We start from the raw sequence: 22344 nt of genomic DNA on the forward strand, positions 1-22344 counted from the left end.
CTGCAACAAAGAAGTTAAACATCTTACGTTATAAAAAAATTGGAGGCAGTAGCTTGTTAGTATTTTGCAAAAATACCAAAATGGCCATCTAAACGAAGAAGGGCCTAAGTTTAATTCATTTCCTGATTTTTTCTAACTATTGCTTTATTTATTCCTTTCGTATTGTGTGAATGATGCTAGCATGTATCCACGTTGATATAATTCAGTTTGACTAGTGACAAATTACATGAAGATAGTATTTTAGTACTTTTATAATCAACCCTTTTTAACCCACAGTTCAGTGTTTTAAATTTGTTTTTTTTTAAAGTTACTGCAAACTAGCACAATGCTCGTGCTTCGTCACGGGGATAAAAATAATCATTTTATGTAAAATTCTATTAAAATATATAACATATATGTGTTATGTGTTGATTTAGGGGGCCAATCGAGTTTCATAAAAAAATGTACTCCTTATGTATTTCACAAATAATATCATTAACTTTTTTATCCATATTTTACCATTATTCTTATTCAAAAGACTTACATATATAATTGTTATTTATTTATGGAATATATTTATTACTAAATATTCCTTTGTTCCATATTATAAGACTTTCCCTAGATTTATTTATATACATACATATACAAAGCATATAAATTGATACAGGGATAAATCTTGACAAACTCTAAAAGTTTTATAATATGAAAACGGAGGGAGTATATTTTAGGTACAACTAACATTTTCACATATTTACACAAACTTGTGTCAAAAAATCAACAACGTTAGCTTTTAAAATATAGAGTATTAACCTTCACTAAAAAAATTATCCGAAGCTAAATAATCATAAATAAAATATTTATTTAATGGTCAAACAGGCGGGGGACTTGTAATTGGACTCGTGTACAACGAACAACCGCTGCTTGCTTGCTGAGCTTCTCGTTGCATGTGGGCTTTCATGGAATCGGACCAGCAACAAACGCAGGCCAACCAAGGGCGCGGGGCAAGGTCGGCCCGGGCGGTGTACAGAGTCGGATGCAGGCCGACGACCCGCGTGTGGCCCTCGTGACGTATTAAGATAGAAATATCAGTATTTCTTAAGTACTAAAGGAAAAATATTCAATATCCACCAGTAATTATACTACATCCGTTTTATAATGTAATAAGTTTGAATTTTTTGTTACAACGTTTGATCATTCGTCTTATTAAAAAATTTAGTATAAATATAAAAAATGATAAGTTGTGCTTAAAGTTCTTTTGATATAATAAAGTAAGTCACAAGCAAAATAAATGATATTTCCATAATTTTTTGAATAAGACAAATGGTCAAATATTGCAAGCAGAAAAGTCAAACATCTTATATTATGAAACGAAGGTAGTATTTAGTATCATAAAACACAGATATGATGCACTCTAGAATGTTTGAATCTTTATGAAGCTTTCTAACTATAAAGACATCAAATTTCAGCTCATCCATATTCTCAAGTGTATAATGGACATTATCCATCAAACTAACTGGAGATCTGATGGGAGGGGCATGAAAGGGATCATGGCAACAGTCGGGGGACATACAAGGAGTTGAGTAAAATTCGAGTATACACAAGGGATTAGGTATGTTTTCAAGCGTACATAAGAAATTTTCTCAAAATATAATGTGGATATCACAGTTTTTGGGTAGAATTTCCACATAAGCCATTTCAGATAAAATTGATGATTGTAATGCTACTGAGCGCTACATCAAACGAAAGCACTTTAAGTAAAATGAGACGGTTTCATTGAGAGTTAGAGCAGGTGTTTCTGGTTTGTAGCTGAGGGAGCTCGGGATATGATTGAGCTCGGGAAAACAGACTTTTCCCATGTGCATACCCATACAGTTGTCTAAGTTGGGCTGGGCTGGCTTGGGAAGTTCACAGGCAGGTTGAGTACCAATGTAGAGTTGGGCTCAAGTAGGGGATTAATTGAAGGCTTCCAACGTACTCCCTAAATATAAGCAATTAAATTATACATGTTTGAGATTATTCGTTTTATTCTGAAAATTTACATAATTATTAATTATTTTTATATCATTTTATTTATTTTTAAATATATTTTTATGCATATATATATAGTTTTACATATTTTTTAAAATAAATAAAATAAATGGTCGTAAAAAAGACAATGACGTCACCGTTAGGATTATTATCACAGCAAGTCAATTTAGGAATCACATGGACTTAATGCGAACGTCACGTAAATTAATTCAACAGTTGCAGGTTGTGTTCTCCAACGGGGCTCAACTTTTCCTTGAACGCATGCTTTTTTTATGTATATGTTAGATACGTACTCCTATTTTCACCATCCGCTAATCAAGGTGCATGTGTTACAGGAAAACAAAAATGGAGATACAATATTTTATCTTATATATTTTGCATGTACATACACGTAAAACATGAATTACCAAAAAGTATACGCGTGTCGTGGGATGAGTTTGTGACACCGCGTGGTATCACAGCACCATATCTCATGGCACCAGGCACTGCCGTGGCCCGATATATCCTGCAGCACCGCGCCGCCACCACATTTGGTTATCATGCTAGTATATCTACTTCATTCTCTTGATATTTTCATTAAAAAAATATAATACTGTTAATTTAGTTGTAAATACCATCTAAACTTTTGGATGACATTTCTTGTAGATCAACTTTACAACGAAATTAGTAGTTATGTAGTTTTTCTTTTCTTGAGAAAAGCAATTAAGAAAATTAAGTGAAAAGCGATGATAACCAGTAGGGAGATTTTGGTGGGCGGCTGTAGTGGAGCGGTACTGTGTGGTGGGGGTGGGGAACCTTTCGGTGCTGCCGGCATATGTATATTTTGTGAATTCCTCTAGTGGTACATGCATGTCTGTGAGTACAAACGAGAAAAATTTTCAATTTTTTTTCTGTGAGAGTACCATAGTGTACATATAGAGCGTTTGGTCGTTTTCTTTCCGTAACACGGCATATGTATTACATAAAGCTATTATAAGAAAAGAGACCTCTAAAAACGACCAAAACAAAATATATATTATAAAGAGCCTTCAAATATTAAGACGTACGATGCAAGAGAGATAAGAGTATATATACGATCTCAGCCACAGAATAGTGTTTAATCATAGTCAAATCTAATATATATAGTGTTTGACCCTAAAATGTTCTAGGCTAATTCTTGAAGTTTGAGATAACGCTTTGTAAATTACCTGCAGTATTATGCAAGCAGACACCGTATAAATCAAATATCTAGGGGTTGACTTCCTTTCCTAGGCCAAATTACATCCACACATTGACTTGCTCTCCGTCTACCATTATTTTTCCCTTCACCTAATTAAATGCCAAGACCTACAATAAAAGTGTATACTAGCTAGTAGAATATATGCACTAGCTTCCAAGAAAATATGGACATCATAGTACTATTACTTAAAAAAATTATGCCTATTAATTTTTGTATGCAGCACCAGTGGATTATTCGTCACCCAACTCATTTTAATTTTATATTCTAACCTTCCAATGACATTATCAATTGACCCAACAAATCTAGAACTCTTCTTCCTTTTATGGATCCAAATCTAGAATATTTTCAAGTGTATGCTCCTTATAATTTCTCCTCCCTGGTATTACTAACAATTTTCTATTAGCACGTCATTAGCTGATTAGCATAGAGCCATGGACACCGTCATTTGCATAGCCTTAGATCACTATTTTTAATCTTGGGAGTGCTAAATAGAATAATCATGGAAAATTGTATAAATAAATGCAGCCACCATCACTTCCTCGATCCCCGTTTGCCCCATCTTTGGCCAACCAGTAATATATAGACACGTCGGCATCCGGATCTGATGAGTAGGATGCGAGATCATCTCTGCGAGCAGTGGAGGGATTAATTGTATATGCCAAGTGGCGTTATATACTGGGCTTTAATTATTTCTGAAGGATGATGCTTGCATAAGAATGACGAGGAATATTAATTATTTGACTTGGAAATATCCGAGAATAAATTAAATAAGAGAGGGTTGCTTTTGGTTAATTTGAGATGGACAGATACAAAATTAGTTGTATTTTGAGGATTAAATATAAAGATCATAAATACTATGTAGTTATTCCCTATGTTTTAAAGTATATGGTGTATTTTGTTTTATTACCGTTAACAACAAAATTTGATATGATTTTTAGTGGATTTGGTTAAGAAAAGAACACAATTAGCTAATGCGAAACTTATTCAGAATCGTCCGAGTTCAAAAAGGAATTATGAAGACCATAGCATGTAGTTTAACTATATCTATTAGTTAGATAGAGTTTAGTAATCTTTCTTTTATCTTTAAAAACTTTTGTCTCATGTCTGATCATGATTATGTTTCTTTTTGTGTTTAGGAAATGATGACGCTCTCTGTAGTGATCCGATCTTCTCGTGAGGGGACAACTCTCGCTTTGATCGAGTGTAACGTTTGTGATGTGGCTACCAACCAGAACAAGTCCAAGAAGTTGTGCAATCTCTACACCACAAATGTCGTACCAACTGTGACGCACGGTTGATGATCCCTGCAATACAAAGGAGAGAACACCGCAAGAACAAGATAAGATGCAACTAAATATTGTGAATAGGTAATTAAGCACAATGGAATAGTTACGATTGAAGTGGTAGATCCAATCAACCTGGAAAATCAACGCAACAACTATTGGGGGCTCTGAATCTATAGTCGCCGACTAAACGACCGAGGACTAGAGACAAGATGAATCACAGTTAGCAAAATTGAACTAAAAAACCCAATTGTTTTTGAGTGTGTACAAAGATATTTATGGAGAAAAATAAAGCTAGGGTTAAGTTCTAAGTCATGGAGGTGGAGGGAGAAACTTCTAAGATGGGCTAGTCTATTACAGTACCCAAGGCCCAAGTTCGGTTTTATAATAGTACTATCTTGTTTTGATAATTCCCGTTGACTCGAGAGGAATATGGACATGAGTCCAGATGCGTTTGAAAGGTGACGAGATAAGCTTTCCATAAAGTCCAAGATCATCCTAATTGGACTTGGACTTGGAATTGTCATTGGAACGTGTGAAGCTATGGACATATCCGATGAAGTGATGTTCACATCAGGACACGTGTATCGTCTCCGATACACACTAAGTCTAGTATCCAATCAGGACTATGTTTCTTTTTGTCTTTAGGAAATATGTATCGTGTATGATATAAACGAAGTCTAGTGTTCAATTAGGACTTGTATGTTTCCTTTTGTCTTTAGAAAACATGTATCGTGTCTGATATAGACTAGAATTCATCCATGACTATAAATATGTACACCCTGGGTCCTTGTAAAATATCTCATAGATAAATACAATTACTCTCGGTGTATTGGTACCCTCTCTTATGAGTTTTTTTTATCACTGACAGAACTTGACACCTACCGTAGGGCTACATCGGGTTGGATCTCTGCGAAGCGGGAACGAGTAAGTTCCACTGACCCAGGCAATTGTATCGGCTACTCTTGTGTTGTTCAAGGCTGCATCGATTTGATATTGGATTGCTCTGATTTGGTTGACAAATTTTTCTACCTGATATTTCAATTCTATTTTTAAGAACGTTGTGCTTATAGATGCATCGGTTTAGTTGGAATTGTTTTGGTTAGGCCCGATCTTCTGTCTTAGCTGATATGTCTCTATAATCACAATAATGTTTTTGATAGATTTGTTATATCCATCATATTAGACAAATGTATCGACTCATTGAGGTTAGATTATCGTATACATTAATCTCGTGTTGTATTGGTTAAGTCTGACCTACTAGGTTGTTGTTAATAATCTAAATCTTTTTAAGCCCATAGGTTCATGCTAATGTTTTATTGGAGGGTTATCTGATCCTGTCTAACAAATTTGATCGGTGTCATAACGACCCGCTTAAATCTATCAAGCAATTATTAACCATACGTATTCAGTTCAACCTATATTGATATGGTTGTAAATAAATATATTTAAATCAGTAAGCACTGATCATTGTTTTATCGGAGTTTCAGCCAATGAATTATCGACGTCTTCTATCGGCTTATAAGGATTATATACATATTGGTTTTAGCTGATCAAAGTAAAGGCTTCATTGTTTTATGTAATTATTTGATTCTATTTGTATCGGACTTCTAGCCAATCCAATTATCCATTAGCTGATTGTTCTACCTATTAGCTAATTGCTGCCACGTCGACATCTAATCAGGTGTGTCATCAATTTTCCATCGGCTTGATAACCAATCGAATTCTTTATTATTCATCTTGTCAGCTGTGAAAACAAACTGACTAACACGCCTGCACCTTATCAAGATATATGACCTGCAGCAAAGCTAAGCAAATCACTATCTTCGCGTGTATCAGAACGTTAGATCAACATGTTTTTTGCTGCCCAAGATAAGCTAGATTCGGTGTCAACGGTTAGAACAAAACCAAAATTTGTCCGGATATAATCTGTGAAACAAGATCGATACTCTTAAATTCATATATATGTAAAAGTAATTTCTTATGGACACTTTTATGTCACACAAGGGATATATTAATAGATTAGTTTTTGATCAAACTCTTACCATGACAAAACAATATACGTCGTATGTTCAAAACAGAGGGAGTACGTATGTAATAAAACGGAGAGAGTAGTCCTAACAAGGCAATGCCTAGATATGTATTCACTTAGTCAGCATACATGTAGCTATTATTTCTGATCTCCGCCGCCGGCCGGCGTCGACCGGCCATCGCACCCTGTGGGCGCGCCGCGCGCAAGCCGTCGACTCGTCGTACCTGGTTTTCGCTTTGACAATTGCATCAGTGCGTAGCCGTCCCGTTGAGACTGAATTAACTAGCTGCGAAGAAAAAGCAAATTAAGCCAACTAGCAACCTAAATTACTACTCCGTTGATTCTCTAGCACATACGTACACTTCATACAAATCCACATTCTCTGCATGCAGCTCGATCAGTTCCATTTATATTCCGAAAGTTGTCAAGAAAGTTATAGAGCTATCCTGACAGATTCATTCCAGCCTTTCAGAAACTATTCGACATAGATATAGATATTCCCATGGTTGTGCATATATACCTAGCTACCCAGCGTCGCCAAGAGTCATCTGGAGCCAAAGCATCGATCGGTTCTTGGCCTAGAATCCCAAGATGAGCCGGTTTACAACCACTAATCCCTCTTTCTAATCCGTTCTGCAACCTGCAGCTTGCTAATTTTCTACTAGGCTAGCTAGCTACACTGTTCGTCCGTCCCTGTCTGTCGCAAGCTAGCTCGTATATAGTGTGCTGCAACTGTGCAGACGAGAGCTGCACGATCTTTCGATCTATATAGCCATGGACAACGGCGGCGGCGGCGGCGCGGCGGGTGACAACGGCGGGAGCGGGAGCGGGCAGTGGGCGCCGCACGGGCGGGAGGTCACGGCGGGCCTCGTCGTGCTGAATGTGTTCGTCGTCATGCTCATCTACTACTACCTGTGGCGGTTCTTCTCCGCGAAGAGCGACGGCGACGACGACGGCGGCGCGCTGTCGGGGCGGGTGGCGGCCGCGGGCGGGGGAGGGGACGGCGACAGTGACGGTGACGACGACGACGCGGGGTCACCGTCGCAGGCCGTGTCGCCCAAGGCGAGGGACCGGCAGGCGATGGAGCGTGCCATCACCGCGCTGCCCGTCTTCGTCGTGCACATCCCCAGCCCCTCCGGCGTCTCCACCTCCGCCAGCGGCGACGGCGGCGCTGCTGATGATGCTAGTAGCAAGGTGGCGGCGGAGTGCGCGATCTGCATCGCGGAGTTCGCGGACGGCGAGGAGGGCCGCCTGCTGCCGCGGTGCGGGCACCGGTTCCACGCGCGGTGCGTCGACATGTGGTTCCAGCTCCACTCCACCTGCCCGCTCTGCCGCGCCGCCGTCCTGCCGCCGCCGCCGCCGCGCGAGCACGACGACGGCCAGGCGCAGGCGGTCGCCGTCACGCCGCCACCACCGGATGCCCATGATGCGAGCTCAGACAACTGTCCAGTGTGACGAATTGAAAGGACAAATTAATTCGACTCCGTCGAAATTACAAAGATCATTAATTCTTTTACGTTAGGCTGGCTGATCGATTGATCGATCGATCGAGGATTTTTTTTTTAATTGTCTATGTAGATTGGGAAAAGGTTTGGTGAGCAAGAATGTAAGATTGATTCTGATACTACTTCTCTACTCGATCTGTTCATTTTTTTTTATCGGCTACTTCATTTTGTATTTATCTTCTAGCTTGTGGGTACAGTTGGTTGACATTGACATTAAGTGCGTATGCATGTGCTTGATAATTGTCGGAGCTGTAAATAGATGTGATAAAGAAAACGATGGGATTATGCATGCAACCTGCTTGTTTGGTCAAACCTGCGTAAGGATTAATTATTTCACACTAAAAGCTACGTACTCCCTCACCCTCATTTACTTATTAGTGTCGTCGTTCATTAGCGTTTCAACTTTGACCATTTGTGGTTGAGATAGTTAGAGCATCTCCAAAATAATGACCATCTCACTTGCCATATTTAAATTCAATAATTTTATATAAAAAATACCCTCCAAGAGAATAACTTTTAACTTGCTATGCCATTTAAATAACTAAACTTGAGTTCTCAATGGCTAAATCTACCAACTCATTCTCTTACTAGCACAATTGCTATCCGTGAGTCTCACGTGGGTGGGACCCTCTTGTCTTCCTCCATTGCCAGGATTTGGAGAGTGGGGATGGATATTCTCTTGGAGATGTTCTATGAATTCAAGTTACCAAAACTAAAATGAATGGATAAATTTTGATTGGAGAGTCAAATTTAGCCATTCTGTTAGAGATGCTCTTACGATGAATAATAGAAGAATTATTTGATTTCTGTGATAGTTATTTCTTTAAGCAAACCGAGGCAACAAACCTCATTAACATTTATCGATGAACAATTGGGAGTACAACCAGTTTACAGAAAAGACGCTGAAAGTTGGGGCAAACACAGGCAGAGATTGTTGTGAATGAAATGTGAAAGTGAAAAGTGAGAATGAACAATGCTTTATTGATGCTGACAGTACAATTTATAGGGGACCAAAAGGTGGGACCCATGCCCGTACGGACGCGCCCCATGGATGGTCGGTTACTGTCTAACTAATAATCTACTAATTACAATTATTAACTTAATTGATCACTAATCTTTAGTTTGCAACACTCCCCCTTCATCAATTAAATTTTATAATTTGTAGTTCAATTGTCTTCATAAGATTCCTATAAAGAAAAACTATATAATATATAGTCTCCCCCTAAAAACATTGTTTTTAGTAAATGAGGAGAATAATATGATATACCGTTTAGATTATATTATTGGTATTCATATAATTTAGTTATTGAAAATCCTTAATTTGTCTCGTACCTATTCCATAAACATATTTTTGGAATAATGTTGTTGGTAGAGACTTTATGAATAAATCTACAAGATTATCACATGATTTTGTTTGCAATATTTGTATTCTGCCATTTTGATGTAAATTATGTGGGTAAAATAATTTATGAGAAATATGCTTTGTGATATTGTTTTTTATATAACCTAAATTTATTTGTGCAATACAAGCAGAATTATCTTCATAGATAATTGTTGGTTCCTTGATAGGATCAATACCACGTGATTGTTGTATGTGATTAATCATCCTACGAAGCCATATACATTTGTGTGAGGCCTCATATAATACAATTATTTCAGAATGATTTGTGGATATAGCTACTAAAGTTTGTTTTGATGATTTCCATGATATAGCCGTTCCACCATGTAAAAATACAAACCCAGATTATGATCTTGCATTGTGTGGATCGAATAGATACACAACATCAGTATATCCAATCAAGGTTTTACCTTGGTTAAATTTATGGAATGAACCAACATTCTTAGTACCTTATAGACATCTAAAAACATTTTTAATCGATCCCTACCCAATGGCGTTTAGTCCGGGATGCACTATGCCTAGCTAGTAAATTTACTGCAGGTCGAGTGCAATTTGCAATATACATTAGTACTCCAATGGCACTTAGATATGGAACCTCAGGTCCCAATAATTCTTCATTTTCGTCTCTAGGCCTGAATTGACCTTTATTCATATCAAGGGATCGGACTACCATAGGTGTTTTGGAAGGATATGATTTATTCATATTAAATTTCTCCAATATTTTTTGTATATATGCAGATTGATGTATCAATATACCTGTGGTGAGACGCTCAAGTTGTATACCTAAGGAAAATTTGGTTTGACCCAAATCTTTCATTTCAAATTCTGTGTTGAGATGATTGCGTGCTTCATTAATATCTTGTGTATTTCCTATGATATTGAGATCATCAACATACACTAAGATAATACAAAAACCTGTTAAGGATTTCTTAATGAATACACATGGGCAATCATCGTTATTAGAATATCCCTTATATATATATATATATATATATATATATATATATATATATATATATATAATGACCCATATAAATATACGGTCACTACATCCATGAGATGCATGGGTAGACCCTTTTGTACTGCCAATGATATTAAGTATGAGAATGTTATACCACTCATAACCGGAGTATATTTCATCAAAATCGATGCTGGGTCTTTGCGTGAACCCTTGTGCTATAAGTCTCGCTTTGTATCTCACCACCTCATTGTTTTCATTCCTTTTTTGGACGAAAACCAATTTAGATCCTACAGGAAATGTGTTTCGAGGAGTAGGTATTACTGTGGAAAATACCTCTCGTTTCTTAAGCGAGAGTAATTCTGCCTCGATTGCTTCCTTCCATTTGATCCGGTCTGAGCGCTTGACGCACTCTGCCATGGTCTTAGGTTCTAGATATGGTTGAAGGTCATTTGTAATCTTGGAAGAAAAATGAATGTCGACAATTGTAGTCTTTCTATTGAATGATTCCCCAGAATCAATATAATTAGGTGAAACACATAGATGAAACACATGCAACTTTGGTTCATGTCTATGGAGAAGACCACAATTCTTAGCACTCGCCGGAGATGTGTAAGATGGCCCTCGTGACCATTACAGATAAGTTCATCGACAAAGGCGTGGAAGTTAGATGGCCAACACAAACCTGTTTGTGGATAGATCTAAAGCACTCCTAGCTGCAAGCATTCAATATGAACCCAAGCCCTTGGAGAGCTATTGACGGTGGTGATTCCAGCCATGATCGACCTCCATGGCACCAGGATGATGAAGACAATGCCGACGACCTCCTCGAGCCAAACCAAGAGAAAAAAAATGGAAAGAACTCGAATAAAAAAGTCCCAACCTACGAGAAAACCTATCTAAAGCTAAACATACTAAGAAAAGGGGGCCGACCACTCTCCCCTCGTCACCAGCAGTGAGACACTAGAGAGAGGAGGACGAAGAGGCGTCGAAGGAGAAATCTCTTTTTTCATGCCTGTCAGTAGAGTTCGCAAAAGCAAAGAGACCGCCGTGACAACTATTCACATGAAATGTACCATTTATAAGTTTGGAAAGCGTGTCCACAAAAATTATATATGAATATATTATATATATATATATATATATAATATGAACTATACACAAAACTTTTATAGAAAAGATGACCTATCAGAACCTATACAATATTTGAAACCAAAGGGAGTAGTAGCTGAAGACTTTTTAATCATGATCATTAAGCAAGAGAATCTCACCCATAGGAGCAAAAATGATGGCTTAGATTTATCCAATCTATCCGATAGAGCTTGCCTCAGGCCCTCAACTCCATGGGATCCAGACCCCTCGGTTGCAATTTGCAAGTTCAGTTTGAATACTTCAGCTACTGGGTTCGGATCGGATCCCCTGGAGTTGCAGCAAACTCTATCCGGTGGATTTGACTAAATTTGAGCCATTATTTTGCTCTGGTTGAGTTCATCTTTCTTAATGATCATGACAAAATCAAGTCTTTTTTTTTCCTTTACTTACAAGCCACATGTGAACAAGAGTGCTCCATATATCCGGTCATCATCAGAAGCTCAGGTGAGCATCGACGGCAATGACATCGATCCCCGAATCCATGAATTCTCCTGCCGCCAGAGCCATCCACCTCACCTGTGCTGATTAATTGGAATGGTTATGTTATTTTGTTGGACGAAGATAGAAGATTATTTGATTTTGTAAATAATTATTTTATAGTATAAACGATAAAATTAATTATTATAAAGTTAAAAATATATTTTAAAATATGATATAATCAACTTCTGTATAAATACTTTTATATAAAAATAAGGGAGTGTGTGGGGGAAAAACCAAAGAATAATATAGGAAACAACACAGGGTAAGAAAACCAACTCAATTAAGTTTTTGCTGCATAAACGGCATGTACTCTTTTGTCCCCTTTCTTAACTTCAACTCAATTATTTTTCACGTGCATGTTTTAAAAATTGCTAAACAGTACAATTTTTTTGCAAAACTTTTATTAAAAAATTAATTTAAAACTCATATTAATTTATTTTTTTATTTTATTAACTAATCCTACCTCCATTCATCTTTAGTTGTCGCTTCAGATAAATATTTTAGCCTATTTCTTTGTTAATTGCCTACCTTAAGCATCATTTAATTATGTCCGGAGGAAGTACTTAATTAACTAAGAGCTAATCTACCGCTCCGTTTTCGGTGCCATGGAAGATGTTCCTAGCAGTCTCCCGCCAGAACACCGCTAAGAGCAACTATCTAGTATACTATAAGCTGACGTGGGAAAGGATGAATAAAAAAGAAGTGCAACACCCTTCACAGCTCCACGTTTAGAAAAAAAAGTAAGAGAAATTGACATTTTTTATCCTTCTTTGTCGTCTACAGCTACATGCACGCCATGCATATATGTACGTCACACATCCATCGATCCATCGCCGTCGACGATCGTCGGCGAATCCAGTCACCGGCCGGCCAGCGTTAGCTATCAAAACGTCCAACTTGTCGGCTTCCAGCCGGATATATAATATATCTCTGACGCCGTTGATTTTTTAATATATATTTATCTTGTGTAAAAAAATTACATAATTACTATAATAATTTTTTTATATCATTTTATTTATGGTTAAATATATTTTTATGTCGAATAGTTAAACGTGTATAAAAATATTAATAACGTCAAACATTTAGAAACAGACAAACTCCTCCTATAATCTGATTCTCATGTGATCGATCGATTGCGCCCTCCCTCAGATCGTACCGGCGCGCGGCCGTTCTCGTACGTACGCGTTGACCCCGCGCGCGCGAGCCATAATTAATCTACTAATCCGTAGCTTCTTCTTCTCCACAGATGCTAGCGCTAGTTCCAGATCGATACGGAGTATTTTCTAATCCGACCGCCGCCCGGCCGCCGCCGTCGATCTATCCATCCGCCGGAAGCAGCGGCGGCGGCGCCTCCTCGATTGGCTTGTGTTTGTTGCATCGAAAGCAACCGCAGGCATATACAAGCTAGCTATTCGCAGCTAGAATTTAATTAATTAAGCCGATCGGATCGACATAGATCGATCATCCATCAAGTGCATGTATACTAGTATAAGATTAAGATCGAGCTGTATTACCTTACTGCCTCCGTTCTATAATAATTTTATTTTTTGTTTTTCCTTATCTAAAGTTTGACTATTCGTTTTATTCGAATTTTTTTTGTGATTAATATTTTTATTCTTACTAGATAATAAAACATGAATAGGACTTTATGCATGACTAATTTGTTAAACTTTTTATAAACTTTTAAATAAAACGAATGATCAATCGTTGAATACGGAAAAACGAACCTATTATCGGAGGGAGATATTATGCATGCACACAACAGAAATAGATAATCCGTAAATACGCATGCATGTAGCTAGCTAGGTACTACTAGTAGCTATGAAGAAGGGAGGATCGTGCCAGGCGTCTTCTCGATAGGTCGCTGCTGGACAGGCGGAGAATATGACTTGATCTTTTCTTTTTTATTTCTCTCGACAGATCGAGAGAAACGTACGTATGCCGTTTCTTCTTTATTTCTATATCTGCATTCAGTGAGTAATGTCAATGATGACGAGCTAGTAGTATTCAATTGGTTAATTAATTAATTTGCTGGTTGCTTTAGCTACCCTGGATGATGTTTCTCAAAAAAAAAAAAAACTACCCTGCATGATATTTGTTTCCATAATTCTTATCTATAACTAAACTTTAAAACTTTAATTATTAATAACTATTAAATACTTCATTTAAAAATAATGACAACATGTGTATATACGAATTATAAATAGCACTTAAATAATAACAAACATTTTTATAAATTGCAGTTTAATATTGATTTAGAAGACCGTGTCGTTGATCGAAACAACAAGAGTAATCAAACTAGAGAGAGCATGTACGTGTACGTGTCATGTTTGTGTATCGAGTGTATGTACTGTATATTTCGATTGAATTAAACCCGGTCAGTATTCGTGTACGTATATATCTACTGTTATAAAAATAGCCGGTGCTTCCATCCTCCGTCACTCCACTGTAGCCGTATTGTTCCATAGTACAACTCGCATTCAAAAGACAAAATACAAAATCTCCTTGTAGCCCAACGGATAAGAGCGCGCCTCCGTGAGGCTGCGGTCTTTACTGCGATCATGGCTAGCTCGCGCTAGCCAGTCATTTTACTATTTTACCGCAGATACAAACGCAAGATATTTTGAGAAACTAAAATAAAAATATGCTATAAAAAAAAGCTTTATTAGCTCAACTGGTTGGAGCATCATGGGTTAAACCTGAAGTTGTGGGTTTGAGACACCATGGCAAATAAAGGTAGCTTTTGTGTTCTATATCTATACGAAGAGTTTTTTTTTATCTCTTTACATATTCTTATTTTTTGTGTATATTTTTGTATATTTTTTCTTACGCAATCATTCTCATTGTTTTTTGTTTTTTTAGACTTTCTCATTTTCTTATGTGTTTTCTATACAATGTCAAATATATTTATTGTGTTTTTCCACCACCACACGAAAGGTTCAAGACATGTTAGCTTAATGCAAGCTGTAATATTCTATATTTCCTTAATTTTATCGTTATAGTGCCGGTCTACTTCTCTGCTCATTTGCTGCCCAAAGGCACACACATGCATGCATGCAAATCTATTGGCCTACCGTAACTATTCCATGGACAAATAATATCATAACACAGACAAACAAGGAATGTATATATACTAAGAAAAACATGTCAAGTCTTCTCCTTGAAGATGCTATAAATTAAACCGATGTTGCTAGCTAGACTGCAGTACGTCTTCTCTCTCTTTCTGTTTATCCTTTTTTTTTCCGTGTCATTTTCAACCATCGATCTATCTTTTCATTCGCTTAAGCATAGCTAGCTCATCCAATATCCTAGCTTGAGCATAGGAGAAATCCCATTAGAAAATTCAAGGAATCAATTGAAAATTCAAGGAATCAATTGGCGCATATAGGTTATTACTGGCCGGGTGAGCATCTCTATCCATAATAATATAGACCATCTAAGGAACTATATATATCTTGTGTAGGTAGGATAACAAACTATATATGAAGATATATATGTGTGTGTGGTGTGTGTGTATATATATAAATATAAATATATATAATTGATACAATGATTCCCTCGTCGCTAGTATTACATCAACCTTATCTTTTCGCTTAAAATTTAAATTTTTAACTTTAAATTTAAAGTTGATTTTAGAGTTTTTCTATTATATTTTATTTTTTAGTCTTTACTTTTAGATCTCAAAAACACGTACGCACGTGAATATGTAAACGATGACCATCCATATATATTGCACTTTTCTGTTGGATGCGCATGAATGCTAGGCTGTGGGCTATATATATTACATGAAACAAGTAATTGTTAAATGTTAGACTAGTAGCAATGCCACTTCCAGGGACAATAATATCATATATTAGTTGCAGACACAAGAAATTGACAGGCAGCATGCAGAGGAATAAAATTGGAATTACAAGAGGGTGAAATTGACAGGCAGCATGCAGAGGAATAAAATTGGAATTACAAGAGGGTCTATTGCAGTACGTGTGCATATATGTGAGTATAAGGTGGATCTAGCTCATCCAATCGATGCACTTTAGAAATGGTCGACCAACAAGTTATTGGTGCATATTAGCGAAAATTCATAAGGTATTCACTCCAATTAATGTATATATTGAGGCCACGCAAGATTAAATAGTTGTAGACGATCACAATGACAACGTACTTACCCTCATTTTGGCGTTCACGGTATGAGGTTGCAAACTATTATATACTATTCGCTCCGTTTCATATTATAATAATTTCTAGACTTACCTAGATTCATATGGGCGCTAATAAATCTAAACACATATGCAAAACATATATATTGATACATGGATGAATCTATATAAACCCAAAAAGTCTTATAATATGAAACATACGTAGTATTTTGGTATTAATTAAAGCATGTATATGTCTAGCGTCATGTAACGCGGGGCAGCTTATATTCATGCAGCCATAATTTTATACGGCATTAACGTTTGCTCTTAGGATTTTTTTACCATGCATCCTTAATAAATACCTTGAGACAGGGTTGGATCCAGCGTGGGCACCGTGGAGGCTCTGACCCCCTACACGATGGATACCTCATGGAAAATAGGGGAGATGAGAGGGGGGAAAAGAAGAGGGGCTGAAAAAAATAAGAAGGTAACTAGTGCCAAGCCTTTGGATCCTGTATTGGGCACTGTCTTGAGATGGTAATACAAAATTTTAGCACCTCGAAATAACTTTTACATTAAAAAATATGGTATCTCGAGATACCTTTCATGGTAGAAAAGCTCATACTCTTATCACAGTACTTTGGAAATCTTTTTAAGGGCAAAAGTAATTTGGAAGCGTTTTTTTTGGTTTTGGTGAACAGTCTCAAAGAGCATCATTTTAGGGTTGATATATATATATATATATATATATATATATATATATATATATATATATATATATATTTGCTGAGCATATCTTCTCAAGGCTTCCACTCATATGTGAAATACAATCGCAAGATCATGGCATGAAAAAAAAACAAATTAGAATACAATTAATCAACACGAATATGAAAGGCAATTAATTTCATATCCACAAATCAGACTTAAGAGTTGGAAGTACTGTATTTTATAAAATTCCACACAAACATAGAGGTTAGTTTATGGATCATGTTCTTTATATATAGCTTATCAAACTGTATCACATGAAAACAATTAATAAAACTTATTTTGTATTTGCAGAGCTTCCTGCATTCATAAATATCGATCATATACATGCATAGTGTGCCACAAAACACCCCTCTTATCCACCATGTACAATTATTTATAGACTTTTAAATCTACAGATATGGTCAATTATTAATATCAATGAAAACATTATAGGAACGACGACATAAACCATTAGGGCCTATTTGGCTGGGATGAATTTCATGAAATTTATAAGGACTTGAACTATTTCTTGTAAAATTACTGTATTCCAAAGGAACCTTTATGATGGCCACCTCGTGATCTTATAAGCTTTGGATTGAGAAAAGCAACATTTCTTGGATCTTCCCCAAAACCAAGCCAGGAACACGCTCACAAGGGCACTGTCCTGATCTACTAGTATATTGGTGAACCTTTATATTTTTAGTAATCTTCATATTTAATGACAAGTTGAACAATATTTTATTCTCAACAGGCAACATCTAATATTTTGATTTTCTCCATCCCTGGTCTTCTCATATGAGATCATCATTGAAAAGGGACCACGCAGAAACTTGTGAATATTTTTCTCTCTTGATAACCAAATAAAAAATACAATAAATTATTCATAGAAGATCTAATTCTTGAATCCTATTGGAAGTTGTTTTGTGTGGCCACTAGTATATTGACACATCAGCACAGCATGTGATTAGCTGGACCGTTAAAAAAATGATCACTCCTTGTGTTAACCTCTAAACAATTGACACATCAGCAATGCCATCCGACGAGTCCAGTGAATCAAAGCTTGCTAGTGGAATTCTTTTATGTGGAACCATGACTTGTTCGCATTGTCCCACTTTGGAAATTTCCATCTTTATAACAGCTCGGTACAGTGTCCCATTTTTTATTTCAAATAAATAACATCGATAGGCCGGTTTCAGTAAAATAACAAATAGTGCATTTCCCATTGAGTACGATTATGAAATCATCTATGGTGCAAAAACTATATACATTGATATTTAGAGAAAGTACAATACTACCTCTGTTTCATAATATAAGATGTTTGACATTTTTTGTTGCAACGTTTGACCATTCGTCTTATTTAAAAATTTAGTACAAATAGAAAAATGATAAGTCAGGCTTAAAATTCTTTTGATAATAAAGTAAGTCACAAGCAAAATAAATGATATTTCCATAATTTTTTGAATACGACAAATGATCAAACATTGCAAGCAAAAAAATCAAACATCTTATATTATAAAACGGAGCAAGTAACTTGCAAGCTATAACTGTAAGCACATATGGAGTGGAGAGGAAAATAAAAAATAAGGAGTGTTGGCTCTCGTGCTAAGAGATATGTCTACACATGGTACAAGATAAATGCATTAGATACACGAGTGGGTGAAAGAAGTATGAGGAAAATAGTATACTGGAGCCAACCTACTTATAGTTAATTTATTACACATTTTATCTCTAATATGGGCCAATATATAGCTAGTAGTCGACTCCTACAATTAAACCATGCTCTTAAGATAAAAATAAGTCAACTAATCATGCATTAATGGTGATAAATATATATGGGATATTCTTCTCAATGCTCCATTAATTTCACAACCTTTAATTCTATATCAAAAGTTAGGTGTAACCACCTATACAATTCACAAAAATGTTTTTCCTATAAATTATGAAACTATATGTATATAGCACTCTATATTAGCATATATAACACCACATCCGATCCTCATTTGTTAGTCTTTATGCCACAACTTATAAACTATCTCATTTACGCACATTAGTTATGCCATATATGTTTTTGTGTTGCTAGTTATTGAAAAAAAATATGGGCCATGATGTCAAAAAAAACCCAACTAGATTCGCAAATCTAGATTTTGAGTATTGTACATTTATGTTAATCATTGATTGTTGCAATATTTGCTGAAACGATTAGATTAATTCAAATTATGTTTCATTTTTCTCTATTTTGAACACACACATATATATGTATGTATATTGTTTTGTTTCTTGAATGATAAAAGACTTGTAACTATAGAAGTACTTTTCGTGGTTTATATACATATGTCATTTTCAGAGTAAATTATAAACACGGTATCATTTTATACGTTCTCTAAAGTTCCACGACGATGTAGATACTAACACTATTTAAATGACCTTGGATAACATACTCTCTCTTTCAAGAAAAGGAAATGGAAAGTCTAGAAGTACCCATGGCAAATCTCGGACATCCATACATTTATAACCATGCCATGGATAAACCCGCCCCCATGTCCCCCTCCCCCACGCTCATGCCAAAAGTATACGGCATTTTCATGTCCAAATAAAATTAATTTATTATTTACCATCGTTCGCTTTCAACTGGATGTCCTCATACACGAAAAGCTTAATAGCTTGGGACTAAACATAAGTCTGGGCCTTCCAGCCCTAAATATAACCTATGGGCTATTTTTATCTTTTTTATATGAATAGAGGATGAAGAATTCATGATATGAGCATATGAGCTTGCCTATATGAAATAGGCTACTCATAATACAAAGTTCATTATTCTTGCATGTCTGCTCCAAACATACTCTTTTTCATTTTGAATTTTTTGACTAATTCTGCGTCTCTCTTGCTAGGCCATCTGAATAAAATATTATCTTAGAATAATTTCTTTTTTAGGACATCTTAGAAAGATTATTTTCATTATTCCAGCTCTGATTCAATAAAACTAGTCACTGTACCAGTTCAAATAAAAAAAAGAAGAGTCTACATCAGTTACAATTCATAAATAAATCTAGGCATTCATGTACGTGGGACTGGATTATAGAGATTTCTTCTCAAGTGCAACCCACTAATTACTAATTTATAATTTGAGAATTAATAAATTGAATTTACTAAGTGCGATACTCCAAGACAAACTCACCCAGCCTTATTAATTCTGAATTTGATGTTATTAAATCACGAAGAAAGCTATAATTGAGAAACTAAATATAAAGAGCATTTGTAACTACAACTTGTCACTTAGTTAGTTTTGGATTTTATGATTATTAACAAAGAAAAATTAAAAGTCATTCGTAAACACATGTATGAAAAAATGTAATGCATTGTTGTTTTTTTTTGTAAAGTTAACATTTGTAAAATTTGATAAATTATTAAACTAATAATATATGTGTGTATTAGTTGTCACACATGTGGTATATCATTAGGTTCATATTTGGAATACTTTCATATGATGATAAGTTTATAGTTGTTGATACACTATAAAAGTAATTAATAGTCAAAATAAATGATTGAAGAATGTGCCAATAACATGCACACATTATATTTTCATACCAAGGGGGTACTCGTTAATTCCAAATATAAAAAATATATTAAGTCATGAAAAAAAATCTATGATTTAGACTTCAAACTGAATACAACTCAACAATTTATCTTGATTTAAGATAACTAGCGAAATGCCCCATGCTTTGCTATGGATGAAATAAAATATGTTAGCATCACTTGTTTGCTTATTCAGAAAAATTGATATTCACTTGTTTAAACGAAATATTGGGATGTATCATAATATCAGCATGCATCAGGGATCAATTTGCAAATTCTGTTAAATCTTTAGTGGGGTCTCTGCCACCACCACTAAAAATTACTCAATTGAGATTACAAGATGTACTACAACAAAAACACCTCACACAGATATTTCTCTAATATTGTAGAGAATTTTCAAATTTCTTTAGAACTTTATAATGAATTCAAAAAATGTCTCACAAGTAACTTCTAGTGAATTGTCTCTACAAATGAATATGCATTTTATAAACTGTCCCTATGTTTTGCTACATTTTCTAGAGGTTTTTTTTTATGTGTAGAAAAGATAGTATAGTCACCCTCTAGATACATAAAATTATACTACTACCATGGCAAAACATTGTCAAAAGGGAGGAAACATGCAAGTCCTTGTTGTTACCTATCATTGAACTCATGACCACTTCAGTTTATCATTTTTGTCCTCGCCACACTAACCATCTTAACCTTGTATCATTACTTATTTTTATATTAATTCTCTATCATAAAAATATACATGGTAAGAAGTTTTTTAAATTCCTCTAAAATGTATCTTTAGCATGAGCCTTGGGTTAGAGTCATATGGAATTCTTAATATGTATAAGATGCATCATGTTACAACCATAAAAGGTTATTTCTAATGCAGAGATATTTTCTAAGTTTTGGGTTTTTTCAAGGGGATAGCAAAATATTGGCCCAATTAAGAAAGGTAACTCTTATCTGTTTTAGAAGATAAATGGAATGATGGATCTATAAGTTATCATAGAACCTTTTCATAAGGATAAAATAGGAAGATTCAGTTTTGAAAGCTCGGAGTAAAGATAGGCCTCAAATAATGCATGATCTTACATATGGGGTAATGATAAGTTCTCCTCCTAGAAGACTTGTTCAATGAATTTTATGGAATTTCAATATCCAAATTACCTTCAATGGATTTAGGGTAGTAAATACACTATGAAGATCATAAGTTTTAGATGGATATTATTCATTGATAGATTCAACAGAAAAATATGCTTGATAGAAAGAAGTGTGCGCCTCAAGGAAATGATCTTACGTGTTTGTTCAGAAATTACAATGCAAGGAAAACTCATATGCATTTGTTCTTTAGTTGCCCTTTTAGCAGAGATCGCTAGAATACTCTTATTGGAATCTAATGTGAACTACGATATAGGCAGCATTCTTCACCCCAGTTTCACAAACCATATTCCCTCATTTTCCCGTGAGAGCATTTCCCAAACTACTAAACGAGATATTTTTATAAAAAGTTTCTATATGAAAGTTGCTTTAAAAATCATATGAATCCATTTTATAAGTTTTTATAGGTAATAATTAATTAATCATATGCTAATCTGCTACTATATATGTTTTACGCGCCGGTTACTTAACCATCAAAAGAACACAACCATAATAGTCTAGGCAACTAGGAATGCCTATCAAGGCACTTTATGAAGAAAATATTATATGCATCTTGGAACATTTTCGAGTAGAGAAATGGGTTCATCTTTCGTAATATTAGTCAATTATTTAAAGACTGATCTTTATTTACATATGATTAAATCCCTGAGAGATTTTTCATTGAAACATAGTTAAATACCTTCCGGATATTTTATAGCTATTCT

The 22344-nt window shown here is 35.5% G+C and overlaps 1 protein-coding gene across 1 annotated transcript; it reads left to right on the forward strand.

The window, feature by feature from the left end:
* The first annotated feature begins 7435 nt into the window (after positions 1–7435).
* Positions 7436–7996, forward strand: LOC121054435 (E3 ubiquitin-protein ligase EL5-like). The gene has a single exon (XM_040523957.1). The coding sequence runs from the start codon at positions 7436–7438 to the stop codon at positions 7994–7996; it is 561 nt and encodes a 186-aa protein (XP_040379891.1).
* The last annotated feature ends 14348 nt before the right edge of the window (positions 7997–22344 follow it).

The sequence above is a fragment of the Oryza brachyantha genome, chromosome 5 (genome assembly GCF_000231095.2).
Source record: "Oryza brachyantha chromosome 5, ObraRS2, whole genome shotgun sequence".
Taxonomy (NCBI): domain Eukaryota; kingdom Viridiplantae; phylum Streptophyta; class Magnoliopsida; order Poales; family Poaceae; genus Oryza; species Oryza brachyantha.

Coding starts and splice junctions, on each gene's coding strand:
- LOC121054435 (XM_040523957.1), top strand. CDS start 7,436: ATGCTCATCTACTACTACCTGTGGCGGTTCTTCTCCGCGAAGAGCGAC.